Consider the following 24,242-nt stretch of genomic DNA (forward strand, 5'->3'; position numbering starts at 1 on the left):
TTAGTCTGGTTGCAACATCGACCTGCTTGAAATGAACAAACTCTTGAATTCCAAGAGTTGCCGTAAAGGAATTGGTGGGCTGATGTAAAGGTGCAGAACTCCTCTCCCAGGCAGATGCTGGCCTCGGTGTGGTGTTTGTGTGGAGAGATGCGACACCTCAGGAGGGAAGCTTCGGACCCACTCCCCAGTGCAGGATATGGGGGTGGTCTCTTCACGCAGATTTTGATCAACTTTAGCAATTGTTTACCAGCAAGTTCTTTGTACCTCATTTTCCAACATTTTCTGATAGGCTTCTCCTTTTAAGTGGCCCATAGCAACTAGGTAGTAGTGCCGTTTTGTTGTTGTTGTTGTTGTTGTTTTCTTTTTAATGAAGAAAAGACAAAAGATCAACAAGATCGTGCCTCCCAAGTGGTTTGTGTCATCAGAGGTCATATGATGAAATCGGAAGACGCTTAAAGTTTTGCGGTTTTTCTGACCAGATTATCTTGGTAAATCCCAGCATCTGCTCTGTTACGTTTTTGCTTTATCGGCCAGAGCCCTGCTCCTGGCCTCCCTCAGGAACATGTTCTCCCTCCCCAACACCCTCGGAAGAATGTGTACGAATAGCCTTTGCTCTTTGCCAGAAGAAAAACAGAGCAGCTTTCTGAGGGTTCAGGTACATTCCTTAGATGAAAGGTTGGGGTCTTGCACACAACAATATCCTTTAGCCTTTGACCCCTCTGGCTTTCCTGGCTGTAAATTCCCTTCTAAGCCCCAATCTCTGGACTCTTTGTCAGCCTGGATGTCACAGGACTGGCATCTCTAAGTTTCCTCTCCTTGATGTTTCAGCCTTACTTCTCACTTTGCCTCTCGTCTTTGTCTTACATATTTCTCTCTGATATTTTGATCCGTGAGGACTTGCCTTTGATTACGGACTGCTTCTTAAATGTTCTGTTTTAGTTTCTCCACTTTATCAAAAGATTGGAGGCACCTTGGGGTGACCTGACGTCTCTAGTATATTAAATCCGGGTCTGGAAGGCACACACTTTCTTTGATAAATGACCTAATAAGACTTTTCCCTCTCTAATTTCAGTGATTTTGTAATACTGAATTATTTCTTTCTGTGAGCAGCGATTTTCTTCTCCAACTTCTTCCTGTGTTGCCCAGGTTTTCATAATGACATGCAAAGGATTGTTTAGAATCTAATCTTGGAGATGCGTGCCTTGCCTTTTTTCTTATGGAAAGACAAGGAAGTGGAGCTTCATAAATCAGAGTATTGAGCTTAAAATATAATTTATAAGGAACAAATAAAGGAAATGTAAATCATGCTCAAGAAAGGCTTACTTTCATCTTGAAAGTTGGAATGAAAAATCATGTGGATACTTTTGTAAATAATGAAAAGACTTTCTGAAAATAAAATTTCAAGGTTACATGTAGAAGCATATTTAGTATATGTTTGAGCAATCCCAATATATTTAAAAGTTTTGTTTGTGTGTGTGTGTGTGTGTCTGTGTGTATTTGAGAGAGAGAGAGAGAAAGAGAGAGATCCCAGCAATGGATCTCCTGACTTAGCTCATCTGAAAGGTGAATTCTCGTGGGTTCTGACTTCTGTGTCTTCAAGAGTTTTTAACATTTGGTATTTTATTTTTTTAAGATCTATTTATTTTTTAGAGAGAGAGAGAGCATGTGTGGAGGGGGAGAGGGAGAGAGAATGTCAAACAGACTCCATGCTGAGTGTACAGTCGAACATGGGGCTTGATCTCATGACCCTGAGATCATGACATGAGCTAAAACCAAGAGTCAGATGCTTAACTGATTGTACTACCCAGGCACCCCTGTTTTTGTATTTTAAATAAAGCCCAGAGCTGTAATCAATCCAGAAAATATATGGAACCTAAGGCAAAAAGCAATCTGGAAGACTGTTGCTTCACTATCAAAGAATATCTGAAAGAAATGTTAATAAATTCAAATTTTCAGGTATATCCAGTTTCCATGGCACTCTATGATTAAGGGAGAACTCTATGAACATTCAAAAAACATATATGATCTTCTTGTCTGAAGCAAGATACAAAAATGGTCCATCTGGATAAGGAAGATGTGGTCCATATACACTCTGGAGTATTATGCCTCCATCAGAAAGGATGAATACCCAACTTTTGTAGCAACATGGACGGGATTGGAAGAGATTATGCTGAGTGAAATAAGTCAAGCAGAGAGAGTCAATTATCATATGGTTTCACTTATTTGTGGAGCATAATAAATAGCATGGAGGACATGGGGAGTTAGGAGAAGGGAGTTGGGGGAAATTGGAAGGGGAGGTGAACCATGAGAGACTATGGACTCTGAAAAACAATCTGAGGGGTTTGAAGGAGTCGGGGGTGGGAGGTTGGGGGAACCAGGTGGTGGGTATTAGAAAGGGCATGGATTACATGGAGCACTGGGTGTGGTGAAAAAATAATGAATACTGTTACGCTGAAAATAAATTTAAAAAATTTAAAAAAAAAAGGTTATATATGTACCCTTAAAAAAAAATGGTCCAGATGGCTTGAATTGTACAACCCAAACCAAGCGAAATTTGATGTTCAAGTACAGATTTATGATTTTAGACCTAACAGTTCTGTAAAGTCATTTCTTAGGATGGTATCATCTAATTCTTCAGTTTAGGCACATTTTGAAGCTATTCTTTGCTGTAATAGTGAAGTTGTAACATTCGACATCTTTATGTAGAAGACTTAATTTAACCAATATAGTTTTCATTGAATTCAAGCTGTTGATGTTATGATAGCAATACATTTATCAGTTAAAAGGTGTTTTTTTCGGTCTCACTTCTGTTTTTAGTGGCTGTTCAGTATTCATTGGAATCAGCCCTTCCTTTGACAGAGGCTGTCTCCTGGTATGTGAGGGTGTTTGTTCTCACAGCCACAACATGGTGGAGTGTGTGTTGATTTACAGATTTCTGTAGCTGAAGGCATGTATTCTGCTATGCTCCATTACTCTGCATACAAAGGAAAACATTTCGATTGTAAATGCAAGCTTACTGCAACGGTTGAGAAGATGTAGTCTTTGCAAGGGGCAAAGGACAATGGCGCATTTCCTTGTGGCTCTGTTGTTGTGTGACTTTGACTTACTTGTATATCTAGGTGTGTCCTGGTTTAAGGAAACCCATTATACAAAACCCAGATTTATACAATGAAGGATCCGTGAGTCTTACTGTGTTTCTGTTATCCTTTTGTCACATTCACAGATTGTTATAAGAAATTTGCTCAAATTAATATTCAGTATGTTATAGTGACTAAGGGTACAGAGTTTGGAAAAAAATCTAGTGGTTCCAGAAGTGACTCGAGGCATCAGCTCTTCTAGCTGGGAAGTCTTTGTCGGGATTCTTAATCTCTCTGGAGTTTAGTATTTTCATCTGGAAAATGAGAGGATTTCTTGTGAAAATACGATGAGTTAATTCTTGTCCGGCACTTATCACAGGGATTGGCATCGAGTAAGCCCTCAGTAAGATGGATTGTCGGTAGGTTTTCGTGTACATGTGAAAATACTGTGTATGTGTAGACACATACATCTGTGTATTTTGTGATTTGTGTAGTGCTCAAATACAGTGTACACTATGATTATATAGTGTTACTTGTGTTTTATAGAAAATGAGGCACATTTACAAAATCAGTAGATGGTGCGCACAGAGCATTTTTAGCGGCAGATTTGTCTTACTAATTATATATTGCAGAGGCCACTATTAAAATTCATTTTCATTCCCTGCACATACACCTACTAACAATGGAGGTAGGTGACCTCGAAGCATGCTGAATGGCACAGTGCAGCCACCCGGGGTTGTTTGAAAATTACCACAGGCAACACGTAATATTTATGTCAGAGAATCGATCAGGTACCCCTTTGCCCAGTGAACCCCTGTCAGAGTTGCAGTTCCCCAGAAGACAGACTCAGAGGAGATTTGCAAGTTGGAAGTATATTGGGTGTTGTCCTCAGGTTCAAAACCTATGGAGGAAGTGAAAGAGGCAGGACTGTACTGGGGGGGAGGGGTCAGGTCGTGATTCAGTCGCGATAAGACCATAGGCAACCCCAGCCCTGAGGCTGGGATTGACCTTTAGGGTTGTCCCAGGCTAGAGCTGGGTCACCTTGGGGGCCTGGATCTCTATACCTTCGCCCTCCACCCCTATCCACCAGGCATTGGATGCCAGCTGCTCTCAGGAAGAGGGGCATGACCTTGGGCAAGGTGGCTCTTTTCAGCTCAGGTTGAAAGATGGGTTACCAACTGGGAAGAGATACCAGGCAACAGTGCCTTCCAGCAGAGAAGTTCCTTAGTTCTTAGGGAGATCTGAGCAGCAAAGCACAAGGTCTGTACCAGTCGGTAGAATAGCATTGATTTGGCCTAAGTTATCTGGTCTCTGCCCTTCTCCAGTCTCTCTCCTTCAATGTTTGCCTTCTCTCCTACTCTTCCATCAGCCATTAACTGATGACCTACTATGCAACAGGGACTCTAATGAGAGCTAGACATTTTTTAAATTTCCTTCTTTTTCAAAAGATCTGTTCATACGCAGAGAGAGCCCAGGCAATAGAATGGGAGGAGAAGATGAGTTTTGGAATTGAAAAATAATCATTGAACATTCTACCGTCCGTTGCTATCCATGTGATCACAGGAGTTCAAATTGCCAAGTGCCATTTTCCTCCTCTGAAAAATGTAGATAATAATTGAACCTGTCCCAAAGAGTAACCTGAAGAGTAAGAAATTGTTCATTTACATCCAGCCCATCATAATTGTCCAATAAACTATTGATAGTGATGTTTTTATTATTGATAATGATGATGTCAAAGGTTCATGGAACCGTTTCCATGCAGCTCCTTTGTATTTGTCTTTTGGGTCAAGCAAAAGCTGTCTAACCAGGGAGAAAAGTTATTGAATGGCCTGAAGAGTTAGCACCTTCACTTTTCACACAATGTGTGCACCCAGGGCTCCTCTGCATGAGGGACCTTAGACCGATGGTATGCTCTAGTGAGTACACTTTGCCAGTCTTCCCAGCATTCAGCACAAATGGCCCCTTCTCTTTCTGGAACTACCCTCCTCCTGACACCTCATGCTCCCACATTTCTTTCCAGGTCTTCAGCCACCCCTTAGCCATGTCCCCATTGGCTTATCTCACTGGTTTACCCACTCAATGCTAGAGGTCCTCAAAAGATCAGTCTTAAGGTCCCCCACCCTGTTCATGCTTCCATTCTCTTTAACTATGGGTTTACATCTGTGATGGTGTCTCCAAGCTCAACTCCAGACCTGACTTTTGATTGGAGCTCCAGTCTGTACACCTACATGCCAACTTTACATTCCTACTGAAGAGCTCATAGATGGTTCAGATGAACTGCATGTCCTAACCAGAGGTATTGATCTTTCCTTGAATTTGCTCACTCAGTATTCCCCATGTCTGCACCTGTACTTTCTTTTATTTTATTGTCCAAACCAGAAATAATGGGATCCTCCTTAACAGTCCCTTCTCTCCTGCCCCAAGTACCTAATCTACCACCAAATCCTTTCGATTCTACATGCAAAATGCACATCTTTCCATCACTACCTTTCTAGTAGAAGCAACCACCATCTGTGGGTTCAACAAAAGCCCCAGTCTCCTGACCAGTTTCTCTGCTTCCAGGTGTCACTTAGATCTTCAACTGAGACTATTTTTATAGGCAGCCAGAGAGAGTTTCAAAATATAAATTGTATCATGTCACTGCCCTGCTTGAAGCTCTGTGCTGACTTCCTGTTGCACTTGCAGTAAATCATGAGATCCTTGATTTGCCTCCAAGACCATGAATGATCTTGCTGTCTGCTCCTCTGTCTTCCTCTCGAGCTTTTGGCCTCCACCCTTCCCACAAGCCCACCTCATTGGCCTTCTCGCCTTCCCTGAAATTAACATTCTACAGGGAACGTTGCACAGATTTTCCTCTGCCACAGAGCACTTTCGCTCTTCTACCCTTGTCTTTCTCGTCCTTCATCTGTTAGCCAGAAGATTCTTTCCCATTTGCTTTCCCCATATCTCAGCCTCACTTGGGTTTCTACTGTTGTTCTCATGAACATTTAGGGTTTTTCCTTTATGGAAAGTTTTATTCGTTAATTATTTTAATGTGTATTTCCTCACTAAACTGCAACTCTGTGAACATAGCAGCCATATGGGCTGGATCACGGCCTACACCCAGCATGTAGCCTCAGGGCTGACATGAGAAGACCATTAGTTGTGTATTAAATGAACACTGAACTTTTCTAAATCGAGGCAGCATGAATCTGAATCCGGTGTCTTGGTTCGGGTTTTTGCTCTGCCGATTACTAACCATGTGACCTTGAGCCACTCACTTCACTTTTCTGGGCCTCTTTTCTTTAAAATGGTGATAATAGCATTGTTCTCCCTCTCTCACAGGAGAAATCCGATCATTCATTTAGCAACACTTTAATGAACATCATCAACTGCCGAGTGCTGGAGTTACTCAGTTAAATGAAAGCCATATTCTCTTCATTAAAGAGCCCAGAGTTTAGAAGGGAAGACAAGCGTGTGAACAAATTCATGATGATATTATAGTAAGTGTAATGCGAGAAGCCCATCTAAGGCACATCTTTATGTAATCTGTATGTTTAATTTGAAAGAAATGTGTTGAGTTAGATACCGTGCTAGGCACTTTCAAATGTACTACCTAATTTAACTTTCACACAGAAAGCTACAAGTGACTAAAACCAGCATTCTCATTTTACAGATGAGGAAACTGTCACTCGGTGGCATTAAGTAAGCTATCCAAGTGCATGGCATCCACAGTGTGGAGGCACCAGGCTTTAAACCCAAGCATTCTGCTACAAGTTCAGGTCCCTTCCCCTAGAAATTAACACAATTAAAGTGTAAGTTAATACATTATTGTGAGAAGAATGAACGAACAATGAACTAAATATTTTATAATCAAATCTAAGTCAGAAGAAAGAAAATCATACCAAAGAGTCTCACTTTTTCCTTCAACTTCCTCTGCTTCTCCAACTTATTTGGGGCCCATTTTGATTATCATTTATAACTGATTGTATAGAGTTCATTACTGATCATAACATGTCTTTATTTGTGCCCATAGTGAACAAACTGTTACTTACAATGATAATTGGAAACCTTTTGAGATTGGAGAGCCCTCAGGCATGGCCGTTTGGTCCCAGAACACTGGCTCCAGCATGCTTAGAGAAAACCCAAGTTGGCCTTGCTTTGCTTTTCTTTCCAAGTAATTCTTGAAATGTCTTGTTGTAACTTTGAGTTCTTTAAGGAAAGAAAAAAATAAATTTGAAATTACTTTGAATACCTGAGACACATATCCTAGAAAGTAGAATTATAAAATGGGAAATTGAGGGCAGCCGAGTGATGTGAGCCATTAAGCAGAGATGGAGAGGGACATTGAGTCAAGAGGTGTGCTATTTAAGCGTTGGTGTTTGTAATCAGCATGGAGGTTTCCATACATTTCACCTGTGGGAACAAAGGACCCTCCCCGCTGATAATGGGCTCACCTATTGCTAGTCCTCAGTTTCAGGACTGCGATCAGCATCCGTTACTAAGTTCTGTTCAAAGAGACTTATGTGTCAGGCGTTGTGCTAAGTGCCTTCATGTATCCTCTCATTTATTCTTTATAAATATGACTGTGACAGAAGTACTCTTATCATGCTCACTGATAAGATGGGCATCTGAACACTTATATCAGGTTAAGTAATCTGCTTGAGGTTGGGTGTCATGTTTGTGGTAGAGATGTGATTCGCGCCCAAACATCTGACTCCATAGGTTATGCCCTTAATCATCCTAAAGCCATTTATCCACGCTGTCAGGGCCATCCAGTGCCCCTTCTCCTTGTGCTGCCACTCTACAGGAGTGATCAAACTCATCACGGCATGACTTCCCTGTTCTTCCCATCTTCTTCCTGCTCTAGCATTTGTAATCTCTGAGATGAAAGAATAAGAGAAGAAAGCTGTTACCCATTTCATCTCAGGTCCTACAATCCTTAGCACCATCACCAGCGGCACTATTAGATGGCTCTTGCGAGCCTGCGGATCTTTTTGCAAAGTCAAGGTATTGACATTACAGACCTGATAAAGCCAGATGGACATGATGGCGCAACGTGAGGCTGCTGTCCTTACAATCTGCCACATTACCGAACTTGGGTTTCCTTTGACGGACATGGTCCAAATATCATTTCAGTATTTATTAAGCAGTTTCCTAGATGTTGGCAATGTATAAATGAAAAGTTATACCTTTGCTTTAAGGGCTTTTAAGTAGAGAAATAGAGACCCTTACTGGAGCGCTTACAACCTTCTATTTTACCTGTGCAAAGGTAAGGTTGCAAAGGGAGTCAGGGCACTTGCTGGGAAAGAGAGGCCTGAGCCGGTCCTTAAAGTCCATCAAACAAGAAGGGAGGGAAGGCGGTAGAAGGGGAAGCATGTATGGAGACACGGGTAAATAAGACGCTGAGAATCTGTTCATGTGGCCTATCTAAATAGAACATAACTTTTAGTGATGTAACCTTTTGACCTCACATATTGGGCTTCAGTCTTGGTGAGCTTATTTTTAGTCCCTTTTGGAGCACAAAAGAGAACATTATGTAGATGTGTATTTTGAATGTCTCTTCAGTGTTGAAGCAACCCCAGTGTCAACGTTTAGGGTCTCAGTTCCCTCGAATTTTGGTTACTTATCAAACAGGGAAACTTCAGTCAACTTTTATTACTAATGAGGCCCCTTAAGTTAAACCTCATTTGAAGTGCTATGCTTATGGGCTTGCGACAGGTCAAGGTCAAATGCGTGGGAAGTTTTACTTGTAGAACGAGTTGAAATCCCTGTTCTGCTGTTGGGTGCTTCGGGGCTTTACCTCCATGAAGTCTATTGTCCTCATCTTATAAATGGAGTTAAGAATGCTTTCCAGGGTGCTTTGTGGATTAAATGGGACAATGAGTGGGAAAAGACACACAGTAGGTGCTCTTCCCAGAAGTTAGTCTTGGCTTGGTTTGCCTCCTCAACCACCTTCAATGCTGAGGATTAGTCTGTGTCTTGGAGATTAGCCTTTTGAGAATCTGTTGGAAGCAAACATCCAGATAAATGGTTCCCAACCAGGAGGATTTTGACCTCCAGCAACCCTTGGCAGAACTCTTGAGACATTTTGATTGGTTCATCTGGGAGCAGGTGCTATGGGCATCTAGCAAGTAGAAGCCAGAGACTCTGCAAAACATCCTACGATCCACAGGACAGCCCCCACCCCCCACAGCAAAGAATTATCCAGCCTCGAGTGTGAGTGGGCCAAAGTAGACTAAGCAGATGAGTTCCACTGTCCTTGCGTATCTCGTTGATGGCTTTTGACACTTGTCATAAGTAGAATTTCCTTTTCCTTGTTACCCCTCATTCCTGATAAAGCATTCTCACTCTACTGTCAGGGTCCCATCTTTTCAGGGAACCCCGTCAGTTTTGGAGTGAGCTACACCATTCCCCATAGGATCTCATGTGGGTTCCTTACCTTTCTTTCTTTCTTTAAATTTCATTTTATTTTTTCAGTGTTCCAAGATTCATTGTTAATGCACCACACCCAGTGCTCCATGCAAACCGTGCCCTCCTTAATACCCACCACCAGCCTCACCTACCTCCCCACCCCCCGTCCCTCCAAAACCCTTAGCTTGTTTCTTCGAGTCCATAGTCTCTCATGGTTCATCTTCCCCTCCAATTTCACCCAATTCACTTTTCCTTTCCTTCTCCTAATGTCCTCCATGTTATTCCTTATACTCTGCAAGTAACTGAAACCATGTGATAACTCACCCTCTGCTTGACTTACTTTCTAAAAGTGGCAACGTTATTTTTGATTTGCTTACTTTCTAGAGTACTTAATCAGGACAAAATGGGAGAAAGGGTGTCACATCATCCCCAGTTCACCAGTTAAAAAACTGAAACTGAAAAAGGTGAATCGTCACAAACCAATAACCAGGTAGCTAACAACTGGTTAATCCAGCCCTGACTTTCAAGATCTCACGGTCCTTGTGGTCATTGCTACAGGTTTTATCACATAATTGTTTTAATGCTCTTTAATGTTTGCTGATCTTACATCACAGGTAATTTTTCATCTCCCTGAAGGCAGGAGTACTCTTCCCATGTCTTCTGTTGAATGTATCTGGACCAGGGAGAGCACTCCCTTGTTAATTTTTCTACTAAAAAAAAAAAAAAAAAAATCCCCAATGCTAATAAAGTTAAGCATTTAAAAGTTTAAGAAAAAACAAATCCCTAAGCATCAGGAAGAGGGAGTCAAAGTAGCTTTAAAACTTTTCTTTAAACATTATTTTGGCTAAATTGAGTCACTCGTTCAAATTAATTCACACGGAGAAGCCAGCATGCCTAGCGCCTGTCTTCAACACAGGAACACGGCATACTTGGCTGTTATGGCCATGAGCAGAATATCAAGGGCTGAGAGGACCCTTGTCGATAGACATCTTACAGGCTTCTTGGCAATTAATTTTAGAAGATGCCTAATGCACAGTGGGTTGCTCACCTTCGTGACACTCAATTAACAGAGAATCCCAAAACAATGCATACAAATGCTAATAAATAAAGGCAAACATACCGAGAGGTTGGGTCTACCTATCAAAAACAGAAAAGACCTTGAAGGCTGTTTATGATATCATAAATCTTCAACTCGAGTCTCTGTTATGTTGGTACTACATTTCTTTGCTTGAAAAATCTGCTCTAAGGTACAAGGGAAGTAATTACTGAGTCTTCCTAGGGACTAAAACAGAATCCCCCAATAGAATGTTTTAGGGGTTTCTTAAATTAATTTTTGAAGGGGATTTGGTAACTCTATGTACTACCAACAACATAAGAGGATTTAACCTTTAATTTACTGTTTGGAAGATGTGTATTCCTTCTTGAAGGACCAAAGAATCATGCAGGGCCACATTTGCACTCTGTTTTGAAAAGCATTGTTTCCGATGGGAAATAACATTATTCTAGTTTCTTCCCGTTAACGTCATCAGCATCTGAATATATGCAACCAAAAAACTAGATCTGAGGAGGGGCTTGGGAGGAGGGGGTGATTGGATGATTAGCATTAAGGAGGACACGTGATACAGTGAGCACTGGGTGTTACATACAACTGATGAATCATTGAACTCTACCTCTGGAGCTAATAATACACTATATGTTCATTAATTGAATAATATTTAATTTAGTTAAAATTTAAATTAGGTTAAATTAAAAAAAAAAAAAGGTTGTCTAAAACAGTCTTTTTATATCCCAGACTGGTTAAAAACAACAACAAAACAAAGCAACCAATACGTCCTGTTCCCATCAGTATGCTAAATTACTTACAGTAACAACAGTGCAAATAAATGTCCATGAATCCTTGTCTTAGCATTCCGTTAATGGCTAATCATTCTTAATGTAACCAAGTGAGTGACCAGGCTTGGCAGTGGGCTGTGCTATCAGGTAGAAGCGAGAAGAGATTTATTGGTCTTGGAAGGTTTTGCACCGGTTCTTGCCAACAAATGAGGCAACAGGTTGGCTAACCTCAGAGTCCTTGTTAGCTCTGGTATTGGTGATTCCGAGTCACCTTTAGGAAATCTAGCACTGGGGTGGGAGTTACTTAAGAAGATGGATTTGCAAGACACATCCAGGTCATAAAAAATAGAGGGCCGGTTCACTAGTCTTCAACTCCCCTTGGTCTGGGTTAGCTGTTAATTTGGAATAGTCTGTAGAGAATGGAATCCCCAAACTTGGAGTCTGTTGCTAAAGTCTGATGAAACCCTAAAGGCGAGGTTCCTGAAGCACTTTCCGTTGCAAGTGGGAGGGATATGGGGGAGTTAGGGTTAAAAGTCAGATGTTGCAAGTGGCAACTTGTGAGCTGACTAGGACCCATATGCATGAATGGTCTGGCTCTCATAGTGTGGGGAAAAAAAAAACAGGCAAATTTTAAATTGGGAGGCTTCATAAAACTTCTGGATTTTCAATTGTTCATAGAAGTAGCAACACTCAGCCTATATTCTGGCCTAGCAAAAACGGGTGGGAATTGCTCATTTTAGAAAATTTAAAAACCAAACTGTCCAACCTACCCTGTTGTCCCTTAGAGTGATTCTCTTCACACATTTGACAACATTTGAGTTTGTGACCTCCAGTCATAAACTGGATAAGGATTTGCCCCAGGTGTGCCAAATAGAAATACGGAGTCAGGTTTAAGGTATATTCCAAACAATTTGTAAGGAATAAAAATTAAAATACCAATCTTTGCCAATGATTAACTTTTTGAAAGCCAATTATTATAAGATAGGTTCGGATATTCTTATCTACCCACCATGATGGGCTTTCTTGAAAATAGGAATAAGAGAGACAGTACAGTGCCTCAACCAAGCATCACACGTGAGCTTGGACCTGTAAGTCATGATTCCCTTGGATGCAAATGGTGTAAATGAGCTCAGCTTGCTAACCGGTCCCACCCCAATATTGCATTACATAAATGAGAAACCCAGGGGTATCCGACTTAAGGCAAAACTATACTCAGGAAATCCTATATTGTTATCTTCCTTTCTCACTCCCCTTTTTTCTTTTTCTCTCAGCTCTGCTCTCTCTGCTGACTTAATTCTCTAGCAAACTCTCTCCATATGTTGGCATAGATAGCCGCTGACAGCAAGTCTAGGCTCATATTGTCCCTTGGGACATGATCTAAGAAAGAAAGAGAACTTCTCTCTTAGAAAACATGGCAACTCTAGCAAATTTTAGCAATTCTAATGAATTCTAGTGAACACCCAGCATTAATTTTACCAGTACTTATTTATTTTTTTAGTTTATTCATTTGAGGGGCGCCTGGGTGGCTCAGTGGGTTAAAGCCTCTGCCTTCGACTCAGGTCATGATCTCAGGATCCTGGGATCGAGCCCCACATCGGGCTCTCTACTCAGCAGGGAGCCTGCTTCCTCCTCTCTCTCTGCCTGCCTCTCCGCCTACTTGTGATCTCTGTCAAATAAATAAATAAAATATTTTTTTAAAAATGTATTCATTTGAGAGAGAGCGAGCACACCTGTGTGCACCCACACATGAATGGGGGGAGGGGACAGAGGGAGAGCATCTTCAAACCGGCTCCCACTGGGTGCGATGCTCAGTGAAAGACATGATGCAAGATGCAGTCTCATGACCCATGAGATCATAAGCTGAGCCAAAACCAAGAGTTGGACGCTAAACTGACTGAGCCACCCCTAACCAATATGTATTTAGTGCATACTTCGAGTTCGGCTCTAGGCAGTGCTTGGAAACATTCCTGCAACCCTGCTTTTGTGGCTCTTACATTGTGGGAGGAGATGGAAGGGAATCAAAATGAAAAATAAACCTAATCAAGAACATTAAACGGGGAGCACCTGGGTGGCTCAGTGGGTTAAGCCTCTGCCTTCAGCTCAGGTCATGATCCCAGGGTCCTGCAATTGAGCCCTGCATTGGGCTCCCTGCTCAGCATGGAGCCTGTTTCCTCCTCTCTCCCTGCCTGCCTCTCTGCCTACTTGTGGTCTCTGTCTGTCAAATAAATAAAATCTTAAAAAAAAAAAAGAGAGAGAGAAAGAAAAAGATCATTATATGGTACTTTAGAAGTAAAAGGTACCATGGGAATTTTTTTTTTTTTTTTATTATTAAAACGTCCACTAGGTGAGGAGGACCAGCTCCCCAAAATCAAGAGAGATTCTTTTACCAGAAATGATCAGGGATACAATGTAGGCAAAAATGAGGAACTTATACTATTTATTCTGTAAATGGGACTATTTTTGTGATGGTGCACATGATCCCTTAGCGTTTCCTATGTGCTACTTTAGGGCAGACAGAGAAAGAAAGAGTAAGACTGGTTCCTCTATAGGGCAGAACAGCATGAAAGGGCATGACCCCTCCTCATGCTCCACGTGTGACAATATCAGGTTTCTTGGAGTTCCCTAAATGCACCTTCCGGTTCTCAGGTCCCTGTCTTAGCCTATGCTGTTCCTGCACCTTGAATGCTCTCCTTCCAACTCCTCACCATCTTGGCTGTTTTTGCTGTTGTTGTTCAAGGACCCCAGCTAAGTTAGGCGCCCCTCCTGTGGACTCTCAGAAGACTTTTCCTTGTCCCTCTGGCAGGGAAACCATCTTCTCTTTCTCTTCCCAGCTGCTAGTGGTCTATTCAGTACCTGGTACAGACCTAGATAATCTGTATGATGGAGAGGATGAATGTGTTTATTGGCTGCTCTCAAGGACCACTCAGTCCCCTGTGATCCTCTATGCAGTGAAGACCAAAGAGTAAAGGCCATCACAGCCTTCTGTCTCCTGATATTATACCAGTGTTTACACTGCTTGCCTTTAAGTCATCAGAGATGATGACCTTTTTTTGACCCTCAGTCTCTACTTGCTGTATTGGTGCTCCCTACACAAGAATCAGCAGAAATGGGCTTGGGGACCCATAAGGTCTATTTGAAAAATTAGGGCGTGGCAGTTCAGGGGGTGGCTAAGAGCAGGGTCTTTATGTATCCCAGCTCTGTAGCTTAGTGGGTGTATGACCTTCAGCTGGGCACAGTCGCTCTTAATCAGGTGTGCAGAGTAATATCTTCAGAGAATTGTGGAAGGTAAGGTTATCCGTGTCTAACTCTCCAGTGTTTAATTCAGGGACTATTCAATAAATGTTTGCAGTCGTGATCATTGCCAGGAGGAGGAGGAATCATTCCCAGCCAGCCAAAGAACTATAGGACCCATATTGCATGATCTTAGCGCTTCCAGTTTGCAAAGGGCATGCGTATGTTTTATATCACTGGATGCTCAGTCACCCTATGAAACAGTGTCATTTTCATCCCCGCTGCAGAGATGAGAAAGCTCAGACTCACATATGCTTCCCTGAGCATTTATCTAAACCTTTTAGCTTTTGTCGTTCTCACTCTCTCCCTATTTCTTTGCTCCAGATATCCCAGCTTCGGAAGGATGAGGAGATGGGGACACAAGGGTCAGGCTGTGGGACACTGGCTGTACGTCCAACATTCATCATCACTCTGTTGCTCTTGACCGGTCAACAGAGGAGTAGAGCCAGGAACTTCTACCTGGTGCATGACACAGGCCCTTACCTTAGAGCAAGTTTGGAGCTAACCCAGGGTACAAATGGCCCTTTCTTGGGGGAACTGTAAGTGACCTCTGTTTCTAGCAACAAAGAGCCCCTGTGATCCAGCCTCTTCTCTGGGAGAAGAAGCAGTCCCCAACCACTTAGAGTGGCACTGAGACTTCCCAGTGGGGTAGGACCTGAAGCCACATCCTTGGCACCCCTGTTAGCTTACCCAGAAATGTCCCCTTGTGCCTTATGGCATACAGTCACTGATCTTAAGAAGCTGCGACAGGGCTTCTGTTACAATTCTCTGTGCAGAAGGTAAGGAGCACCTGAACTAAAGACCAAAGCCCAGATTGGGCCTGAAGGTCAGAAACACATGTCTAGACCTAAGTCTTCCCCCCGCCTTTTCCCTGTGTGGCTTTGGTCCACTCCCCCTCTCTGAGCCTCACTTACCTACGTGGAACACGACAAATCCTGTGCGAGACTCTGAAATCTCAAGAGATTCCTTCCAGCTTAGAGTCGTCTGCGTGAGGGCCACCCAGAGGTGGAAACGGTCAATGCTTACCTTGGAAGGCAGACGGGACTTCGAAGATGTGGTCTTCCTAGGAAGACGTTACCCAGGGTTATTTCAGCAGGCCCGACATCACATCACAAGCGTGCTTCTGAGAGAGAGGCAGAGAGAACACACACAGGAGAGAGGAAGGAGGTGAGGCGAGGATACACAGAGCAGAGTGACGGGGCCACGAGCAAGGGAGCGCTGGCAGCCAGCAGAAGTGGCAAGTTGCAAGCACCGACTCTCCCCTTCGGCTTCCAGGGGGAGGGTGGCCTTGCCACACCTGAATTTCAGCCCAGGGAAACCGCTGTTGGACTTCTGGCTTCCAGGAGAACGTGGAATTCATTTCTGTTGTTTCTAGTCCCCGTGTTTGCTGTTTGTGGCCGCACCTGCAGGAAACAAAAGCTCGGCCCTCTGTGTCCCCGGCCCCTCGTCCGTCCTGTCCTTGCTGCCCATCTGCCCATCAAGCCTTGCCATCTCAACTTGGTGCCTGTTCAAAAGAAGGACAAGACGCTTGTCTTTCTTTAAACCTGCAGGGAGGCAAAGGACTCATTTAGCGTCAAGTTCTCTGTTCCTTTCAACTTGGCATCTGCGGTCGTCCCCAACACAATACGGCCCCCGCCCTCGGCTATTTTCAGTTTCTCCTCATCCTGGGAGTCGGTTTCCAGCCAAGTCTCTTACATCAGGAAAGATAGTCAGTTAATGACCTTGAGATCATCAGTATGTGAGTCAAGAAGAGAACATTCATTTAGTAGCGCTAAGTGTATTCATTCAATGAATATTTGAGCATTACATGCCGGCACGGGGACAGTGACAGGAGGGAAGCTGACAGGACAGACACTGATTCTTACGGAGTAGGCATTGTGGTGGACCACAGTTGATAAAACCTTTGTGTCTACACTCAAGTTTAAACTGCAGCAAAGTACGAATTTTCCAGGCCTGTTCGCAGAGCGTCAGACCCGTGTTTCTGCGGGGCGAGCTCTCTCATCGCCTATTCCCGGGCTCGAGCTTCTGCAGAGGGTCCTGGGAAAGCATCTTCAGCATGAGGACAACTGTTGGGGGCGAAGCGGTACAGAGCTTGGGTCATGACTGGTCCCTTGGATTTCTCTAAATTCCACCACGATGTGCCCCCGTGCTTCCCTTACCCCAGTGGACTCAGAGCTTTGGGATTTGAGAAGAATGTTGAAGAGCTAAAAGCACTATGGGGAAGAAGGAAGACTATTTGAATCCTTCCCTGTTTAGTTCTGTTCTTTCCATTACTTCTCTATATCCCAAGTGACCTCAAGAGAAAAAATAGCACTCACCCTCCCGTGATCTCCTGCACGACCCAACACTCCTCACTCGGAATTGGGGACCCAGCCTCCTGCACCGAAATAGTGCCCCCAGCCCTTGGAGACTCCAGTTGAAAAAACTCATCATCTCTGAGGTCTGTCTTTTCTCACATCCCACTTTGAGGTATGAGGTACTGTAATTCAGAATTCTACTTTTCTGGTGATTTCTTCCCCTCTACCCACATCCAAGCCACCAGCACCTTCTGCTTTAACTACTGGGACAGTGTGTGGACTCTGCCCACTGCTCCTTAACTTCCCACCCTATACCCCCAGTCTGTTCACATGGGGACCTGAGGGATTCTTTTAATACATAAGGTCACGCCCACATCATTGCTGGCTTAATATTTCCCATGTTCAGAATAAAATCCAAAGTCCTCACCAAGACCTAGCTGCCCCTGTGTGATCTGGTACCTGCCTTCTTTCAGAACTCTTTTCTTTCTTTCTTTCTTTCTTTTTTTTTTTTAAGATTTTATTTACTTATTTGACAGACAGAGATCACAAGTAGGCAGAGAGAGTGGGGGAAGCAGGCTCCCCATTGAGCAGACAGCCCGATGTAGGTCTGGATCCCAGGACCCTGAGATCATGACCTGAGCCGAAAGCAGAGGCTTTAACCCACTGAGCCACCCAGGCGCCCCTAGACCTCCTTTCTTACCATTCTCTTGGCTCCTCGGCCCTGACACTAGCCTTCCTGCCCTTCCGCTCATTGCTTTGACGTTTCTCCGTGTTCCGGTGTGGAAGGAGGCCTCGCCCCATCACCCCACCTACAAAGTGCTGTCCTTCCCGTAGGGGTCCCTGTCTGCCCCCGCATAGCAGTTCCTTTGTAAATCGTCTGTCTCGGGCACTAAATGTTAAGCTCCATTGAGACGGAGAAGACGACTCCTCCCACAGCCTCAGTACCCAGAATGGTGTCAAGTACACAGTGGTGCTCAAAAAATGCTTAACAAAGGAAAGAAGTCAAAGGTGAGCCAGTGATCAATGGGGAGCATTTTAAGCTCCTTCCAGCTCTCAGAATCTAGGAGTCTGTGCAGGCTGAGCCGCCTGGATTCCTGAAATACCATTTATAAAACCAGGTGGGAAGATCAGGAAATGTCGTTGGTGCTCTGCTTCTGAGACTGAACTGATTTCTCTCTTCTTGATTCCTCGCTGTGAGGACCGCTGAGGGCAGAGGAAGGTGCCCAAGACCTTCTCTGGAGATAAGGCAAGGAAGGCAAAAGGCGTCAAGGCGTGCCTCTCGCCTCTGTCTGCGGCAGCGGTCTCCCTCTTCGTCCACGTGATTGCTGGACGTTTAAAGAAGTCTTTGCTTTATCCAGTGGTCTTGGTCTGACAACGTCTTATTCCTGAAGTCCTCGGTTAAATGCTCTTTACTCAGTGACAGTCTCGTGGTTCCCAGACTGGGTTAGGTCACGCAGTTCTGCGATCTCGTATTTGCCCTTTCTTAGCACTCATCCCATGCCTGTCAGCTTTTACCATTAGCTGCCTGCCTTGCCATTCTGAAGGCACCAAGGTTGACCCTGTTCTCATTATACTCAAGGTGAATGACAAAGTGACAGGGACACAGTAGGTGCGCAATAAGTATTTGTTGAATTAACTGGATTTTTATGCTAAGCAACCAAAGTGACAACATAAATTACAAAAAAAAAAAAAATGTGATTGATGATTGACTACTTATCACTTCCCTGACCCCAGCATCAGAAGCACCACACTTTTTTGGACACTGTTTTGTGGTCAGCAGTAGGTGGTAGGGACAAAAGGTTAATAGGACATTTGCTGCTGGAAATGATCTGATTATTGGGCAGATTTTTCAGAGCCGTGGACCTGGGTGGCTCTGTAGAAACCAACCAAGAAGACAGTGAATCAGATTTTGTTCGGACCATCCTCAGTGTGCAAATCGTGATCTTTTCTAGAAGTTATTTTATCAGGAAGTTCTTCTATACAATTTTCTCATAATCTCTTTTCTTGTAGTCTGAGCCCTTTATTTTCCTGCCACGGAAGATAAAGCCCAACTAAAGTTACAGGAGGAGGAATTAGGGAAGGCTCTCATGATCTGAATATTTTTCAACTTCTCAATTTTCCTTTCTACAAAATAGAAATAATACCTATTTTCTCAGGACTTGGATAGCAGCAGTTTGAGCAGCTGAGTATTTAGCGTGTGAAATGTTGATGGGCACAATTGTCTGCATCACATAGTCTCAAATGTGCAGATTTTTACAACTAATAGAATTTCCCAACTTGCATTTTTCAGCGCTAAAGCTATTGACCCACCCAAGTGGGAGATAACATTCTAATAGGGCTTATGGTTCCACACATCGACCAGTCAGCTGCATTACTGGAAAGGCTGAGGCTAGAAGTTCTCAGGGGGCCACCAAACAGAGAAACTGAGCCATGCCCCCTGAACAGAATACTCATCCTGACTTCCTAGCGCTGGGCTCTGGAGACAGACCAGCCAACTTACTTGACTCAGCTCCCGTGTGTCTTCCCAGGGCCTCAGTGGCACCAGCTCCCGAGTGTCACAGCTTATGAAACCGCAGCTCAAGTCCTGGGGAACAGATAGGAGGATGGGTGATCTATATTTTGGTGTTGAGAGGGATTTAGATCATCTGAACTTCAGGAAGTTTTTTTATGCAGTAGTTTTAAGTTGAGAGCATGTATAAAGAGCTCGATGTCTTATTTGGAAGCGAATTACCCACATAAAGGATACCGGATCCCGTTCTGTACTTCCCAAATGAAACTTTAGGACCAAGGTCAGATGGTGAGGTGAGCCTTTGAAGGCAGGGCTTTGAAGGCAGGGCTGTCCTGACCTGGAACTCGGGCTCACCAACCCTCAGCTCTCTACCTTTGAGTATGCCGCTGCCCAGAAGTTAGGAAAGGGAATCTAAAACCATTGGTTGTTTTTTTGTTTTTAAATGTATTAAATTTCGATCAAAGGGTCAATTGCTGCTGTAACAAATGACCACATGCTTAGTGGCATAAAAATCACACAAATTTACTGCGTTATAGCTGTAGAGATCAGAAGTCCAAAATGGGTCTTATGGAAACTCAAAGTGTTGGTAGAGATGCTTCCTGATGGGAGATAGGAGACAGTATGGAGATGGGAGTAGGAGAGAGAATCCATGTCCTTGTCTTTTTCAGCTTCTAGAAACCTGAATTCCTCGGCCTGCGGCCACCTCACTCTGACCTCCGCTTCCATTGTCCCTTCTCTCTCTGGCTCCCCTGTCTTTTCCCCTTACAGATGCCTGTGTGATTACGTTAGACCCTCCTGGATAATGCCAGATCCTCTGCCCTCATAAGACCCTACACATAGTCACACCTGCAAAGTCCCTTTTGTCATGTAACACATTCACAGGTCTCAGAGATGAAGACCTGGGCATCTTCGGAGGGGAGGGTATCATCCATCTATCACAGGAGACTATTGGAACTCCTTGGAGTCTGTATGTTCTTTCCTTCCTTTCTGAAAACCACCACAGTCTTCCTCGTGGTGTCAGCTATGGCCACCTAGGATTCCTTTCCCCTACCTCTCCATCCTCTGCCAGGTGTAGCTTTTACTGACCCTTCAGACTGCCATAGCTCACTGCACTCACGACCTTGCCAGGCCCTGGTCCAGAGCCAAGTCTGTATTGGTGTAGTTCTTATCGGTGTTGCCCGCCAAGTATTTCTCTCCCCTCCCACCACCTTCTTGGCAGGTGATGGATGCACAATTCTTACATGTACGCTTACGTGTAGGCGGGAAGGTTCATGTGATTAGCTCTGACCAGTGTTTTGTCAGTGACCTCTAGGCTGTGATGCCGTGAGACCTTTTAACACCTCTTTTCCTGTCAATACAGTAATCAGTCATGTTCAAGGTGGGTGGACTTGCATTTGATGTGTACAGGACGCAGGAAATAAACCTTATTGTAGCCACCCCCATAGTTGGGGATCATTTGTTACTGCAACATGTTACCTAACTTATCCCAACCGGTGCATTTTGCAAGGCTTACCAGGGGGTAAAAAAGAAGAGCAAACAGCGCAGATCACTCCTACCTGATTCTTTCTGTTTGTCTGTCTCTGTTTGCAGGCCACATACACTTCCCTATATCTTTGGTGAAAATGTCCATTGACCCTGTCTCCTGGCTTGGTGGGGGGGGTTCTGAGGAAGCAGAGAATTTAGTTTCTGAAGTGTATGTGATAATATACCCAAGACATTGATCACACGTAGTTGACTCGACATCAGCTGAGATGAGAAAGCTCTGCAAGTCTGATGACGGAGGGCTGAGGGGAGAGAACGGGGGTGCTACAGCATTGAACCGCAATCATACTCTGCATCTCTTGTGCTAAGCCCTCACAGTGGAAGTCTGCTTCTGTCAGGGCAAGCACAGAGTGGGAGAGAATTTGGGGATTTGATGGAAACTAGTAGGAAGGGAGTCACGCAGACATCCTGGGAAACAGGAAGCCATGCCAGGCACTCGTTCCTGGAGGCTCCTTGTTTTGCAATCTTTAGATGCCCTCGCTCGCCCTGCTCCCCTCACTCCCAGTGCTTCTGCAGCCCTGGCCTGAGGCCCAAGATTGCAATCAAGGTTTAGTTCCCACCGTCTGGAAATGGAAGTCTAGCTCAGCGCTAGGGGGGCACCAGGCAAATGCCTGGATGCAGGTGACCATGGGAACTTTACATGCATGTTTCATGAAATGTTATTGTAACCTGGGTTAGACATTGGTCAGTTTCTCTATAACCACAGCGACCACATCCCAGTCTTCCTCTGGGCTGTCCAGGCATGAGTTCCTACAGGCCAGCCTCAGGACCCATCGCCTGCCAAAGTGTGTGGGTTCCTATGGCAACCTGCAATCTGGGTCCGAAATACCCAGGTTAAAATTCTGCTATTCTGTTTGACTCTGTGTGTTTTCAGTGGAGGACAGCCAAAATTAGATAAAAAGAGGGGTTCTCTTCTAAATTTGTCCATTTTCTTTATCCAGATGATCAATTCTTGTCAGTAAGAATAATTGAGGACCTTCGCTCCTCAAGTGTCTGTTTAGAAGGAAACTACTGTTCCGGCAGGATTAGCCGAAAACGAAGGTGGAAATCTTTTCCAGCCATTGTTCATTTGCTTTTTCTTTTATTTCTGAAACCCTGCAGGGCGAGCCCTGCTGAGACTGACTGACAAAAAGCTTGAGCGGATGGGGATTGCCCAGGAGAACCTCCGGCAGCATATCTTACAACAGGTGCTCCAGCTGAAGGTGCGCGAAGAAGTCAGAAACCTACAGTTACTCACACAAGGTATCCTGCTGCTGCCTAGTGGGTGGATAGAAGGGGAGGATGGGAAGAAAGAAACCCTTGCCATCAGGACAAAGGGGAGCCAGGGAGAGACTATTACTGTGTCTTTGCAGAATTTCTTTTATTAAAAAAAAAAAAAAGTACATAGATTTAAAGGCCACTTCCCTCCTAAAACTCTTTTTATAGGTCACTGGGGGAAGGATGCACAACCAAGTAATGGAGGAGCAAATGGAATTATCTGATGACCTAATTTCAAGGACATCCCATAGAGTTATATAGGTTGTGCACTGCACAATGCCAGAGATAGGGATATATTTGCACCCCTAGAGTTGTACGGTGCGGCCCAAGCTCCCTTAGTCTGACCACCAATTCTGAGGGAGGCCTTGGAATCTGCGTGACTCCCTAGTTCATACGATCATGTTACAAGTGGGGTTTTTGTTGTGTTTCATTTTACTTTGCTTTTTGCTGACTAATGGGAGAAAAACAGTTTAAAGGTATGTGTCTGTGTATATCTATGCATATGAACACACACACTCTTGAGAGATTTTTGAGAACTCTATTTAGCATCCTGAAAATAGAATCATTCCTTAAAAATAGACTGTAAAGAATTTAAGCCCGGAATATTATGACCATATAATTCTAAACAAAGATCATAATTAATTCGATATGTGGGGAGTACTTCAGAGACCTATGACAGGAAGTGGCCGAAAAAAGCTGGAATTTGCAGAAAACCTTAAGTTGCAATGTATGTAACTCATATGTCTACATAGGCTTTGGTTGCTACCAACCTCCACTGGCTATAGCCCTTTATTTATTTTATTTTCACGTCCATTACACACCATTTTAAGTGAAAGGAGGATAAAATATGTATTTTTGAGAGCCGAGGGTATTTTTCAACCTGTAGAATAGTCTGGGTGCGCACTGATATTGGAGAAATCTGGGTCAGCCAAGTTTCATGGTATTGCATTTAGATTATAACTCAGTAATAGGCCATTTGCCTAGAGAAAGTGATGTACTGCCTAGAGATGACTGTTGTAGAAGGATGAATGCAGACTTGGAGTGATGGCAAATTAGTGTGTTTATTTGATATGCATTATTTGCATTTGTCTCCAGAGGCTTCCAGTGGTAAATGTATAGGTACAAGTACTCTGAGTGATTTAAATTTGAATCTGACATACTGATATACTTTTTAGTTTCTTTGAAGAAGTAAATAGAGATTCAAAGAGTTATTATAAGAAAGTCTATCCTAGTGCTGTTTACAAAACTGAAAAATTATGAACAGCAATATGGAAAGGAACAAATAATTTGTCTTAAATTCATAAGCTACAATATAATGCAGTCATTAAAATTAAATCTTCCAGGAATACATGACACCATGGGGAAGTACTGGAAATAAAATAGAAGAAATAAAAACATAAAAAAGAAGTGGGGGTGGGTGGTAAAGACCATGTAAAAATTTTTATTTACAGTATGAACCAAATTTCTTAAAAAGAACATTTTTTTATATGTACACCGAAAAAGGGATGCCAGTGAATGTGCCAATGTTTTGAAAATGGTTCTCTCTAGGTGGTGGGATTGTGGGTGATTTTAGTTGTTTTCTTTATATTTCTTATATTTTCCAAATTTTCTCATTTGAATCTGTATTATGGTTATAATCAGAAAATAATGCACATGTTTTAAGCTTCAGCCACATGCATCCTTCTGCCAGGTTCTGGTTAGTGTCTTGAGGTTGTCTCTGCTCTTTTGTTTTCCTCCTGTGATGATATATAGAAAATGAGACCTAAACTCATCTCGTGTGCCTTAGACTCTTTTTTTCCCTCTGCTACTGTCAGCCTGCAGTGTGTTTGCTTTGCAAAATCATTTTCTACAGCTTTCATTGCCCTAGATGCATAATATATAAGGTTTTTCCTGAGATAGTACTCAAGTCTATTAAGCTAAATATATGTTTGTGTTCTGGGAAGGTAATGCTAAGTTCAGCCTTTTCAATTCGGTTGTTGTCACTTTCTTTAGCTTGGAAAAGCTGTGCATTTTGCATTCTTTCATTCCATTCCCTTTAGAAGA

At 43.4% G+C, this 24,242-nt stretch overlaps 1 protein-coding gene across 4 annotated transcripts in view; it reads left to right on the forward strand.

Annotated features, from left to right (window-relative positions):
- Nucleotides 1-24,242, forward strand: part of SAMD12 (sterile alpha motif domain containing 12) — a 378,982-nt gene that overhangs the window by 195,632 nt on the left and 159,108 nt on the right. For all 4 annotated transcript variants that reach the window (XM_082721798.1, XM_082721795.1, XM_082721796.1 and 1 more), the window contains exon 4: nt 22,044-22,184. In XM_082721798.1, coding sequence (XP_082577924.1) covers nt 22,044-22,184 — 141 coding nt within the window. The remainder of the gene's footprint in view (nt 1-22,043; nt 22,185-24,242) is intronic.

This window comes from Mustela nivalis (assembly GCF_964662115.1).
Source record: "Mustela nivalis genome assembly, chromosome: 2".
Classification (NCBI taxonomy): Eukaryota; Metazoa; Chordata; class Mammalia; order Carnivora; family Mustelidae; genus Mustela; species Mustela nivalis.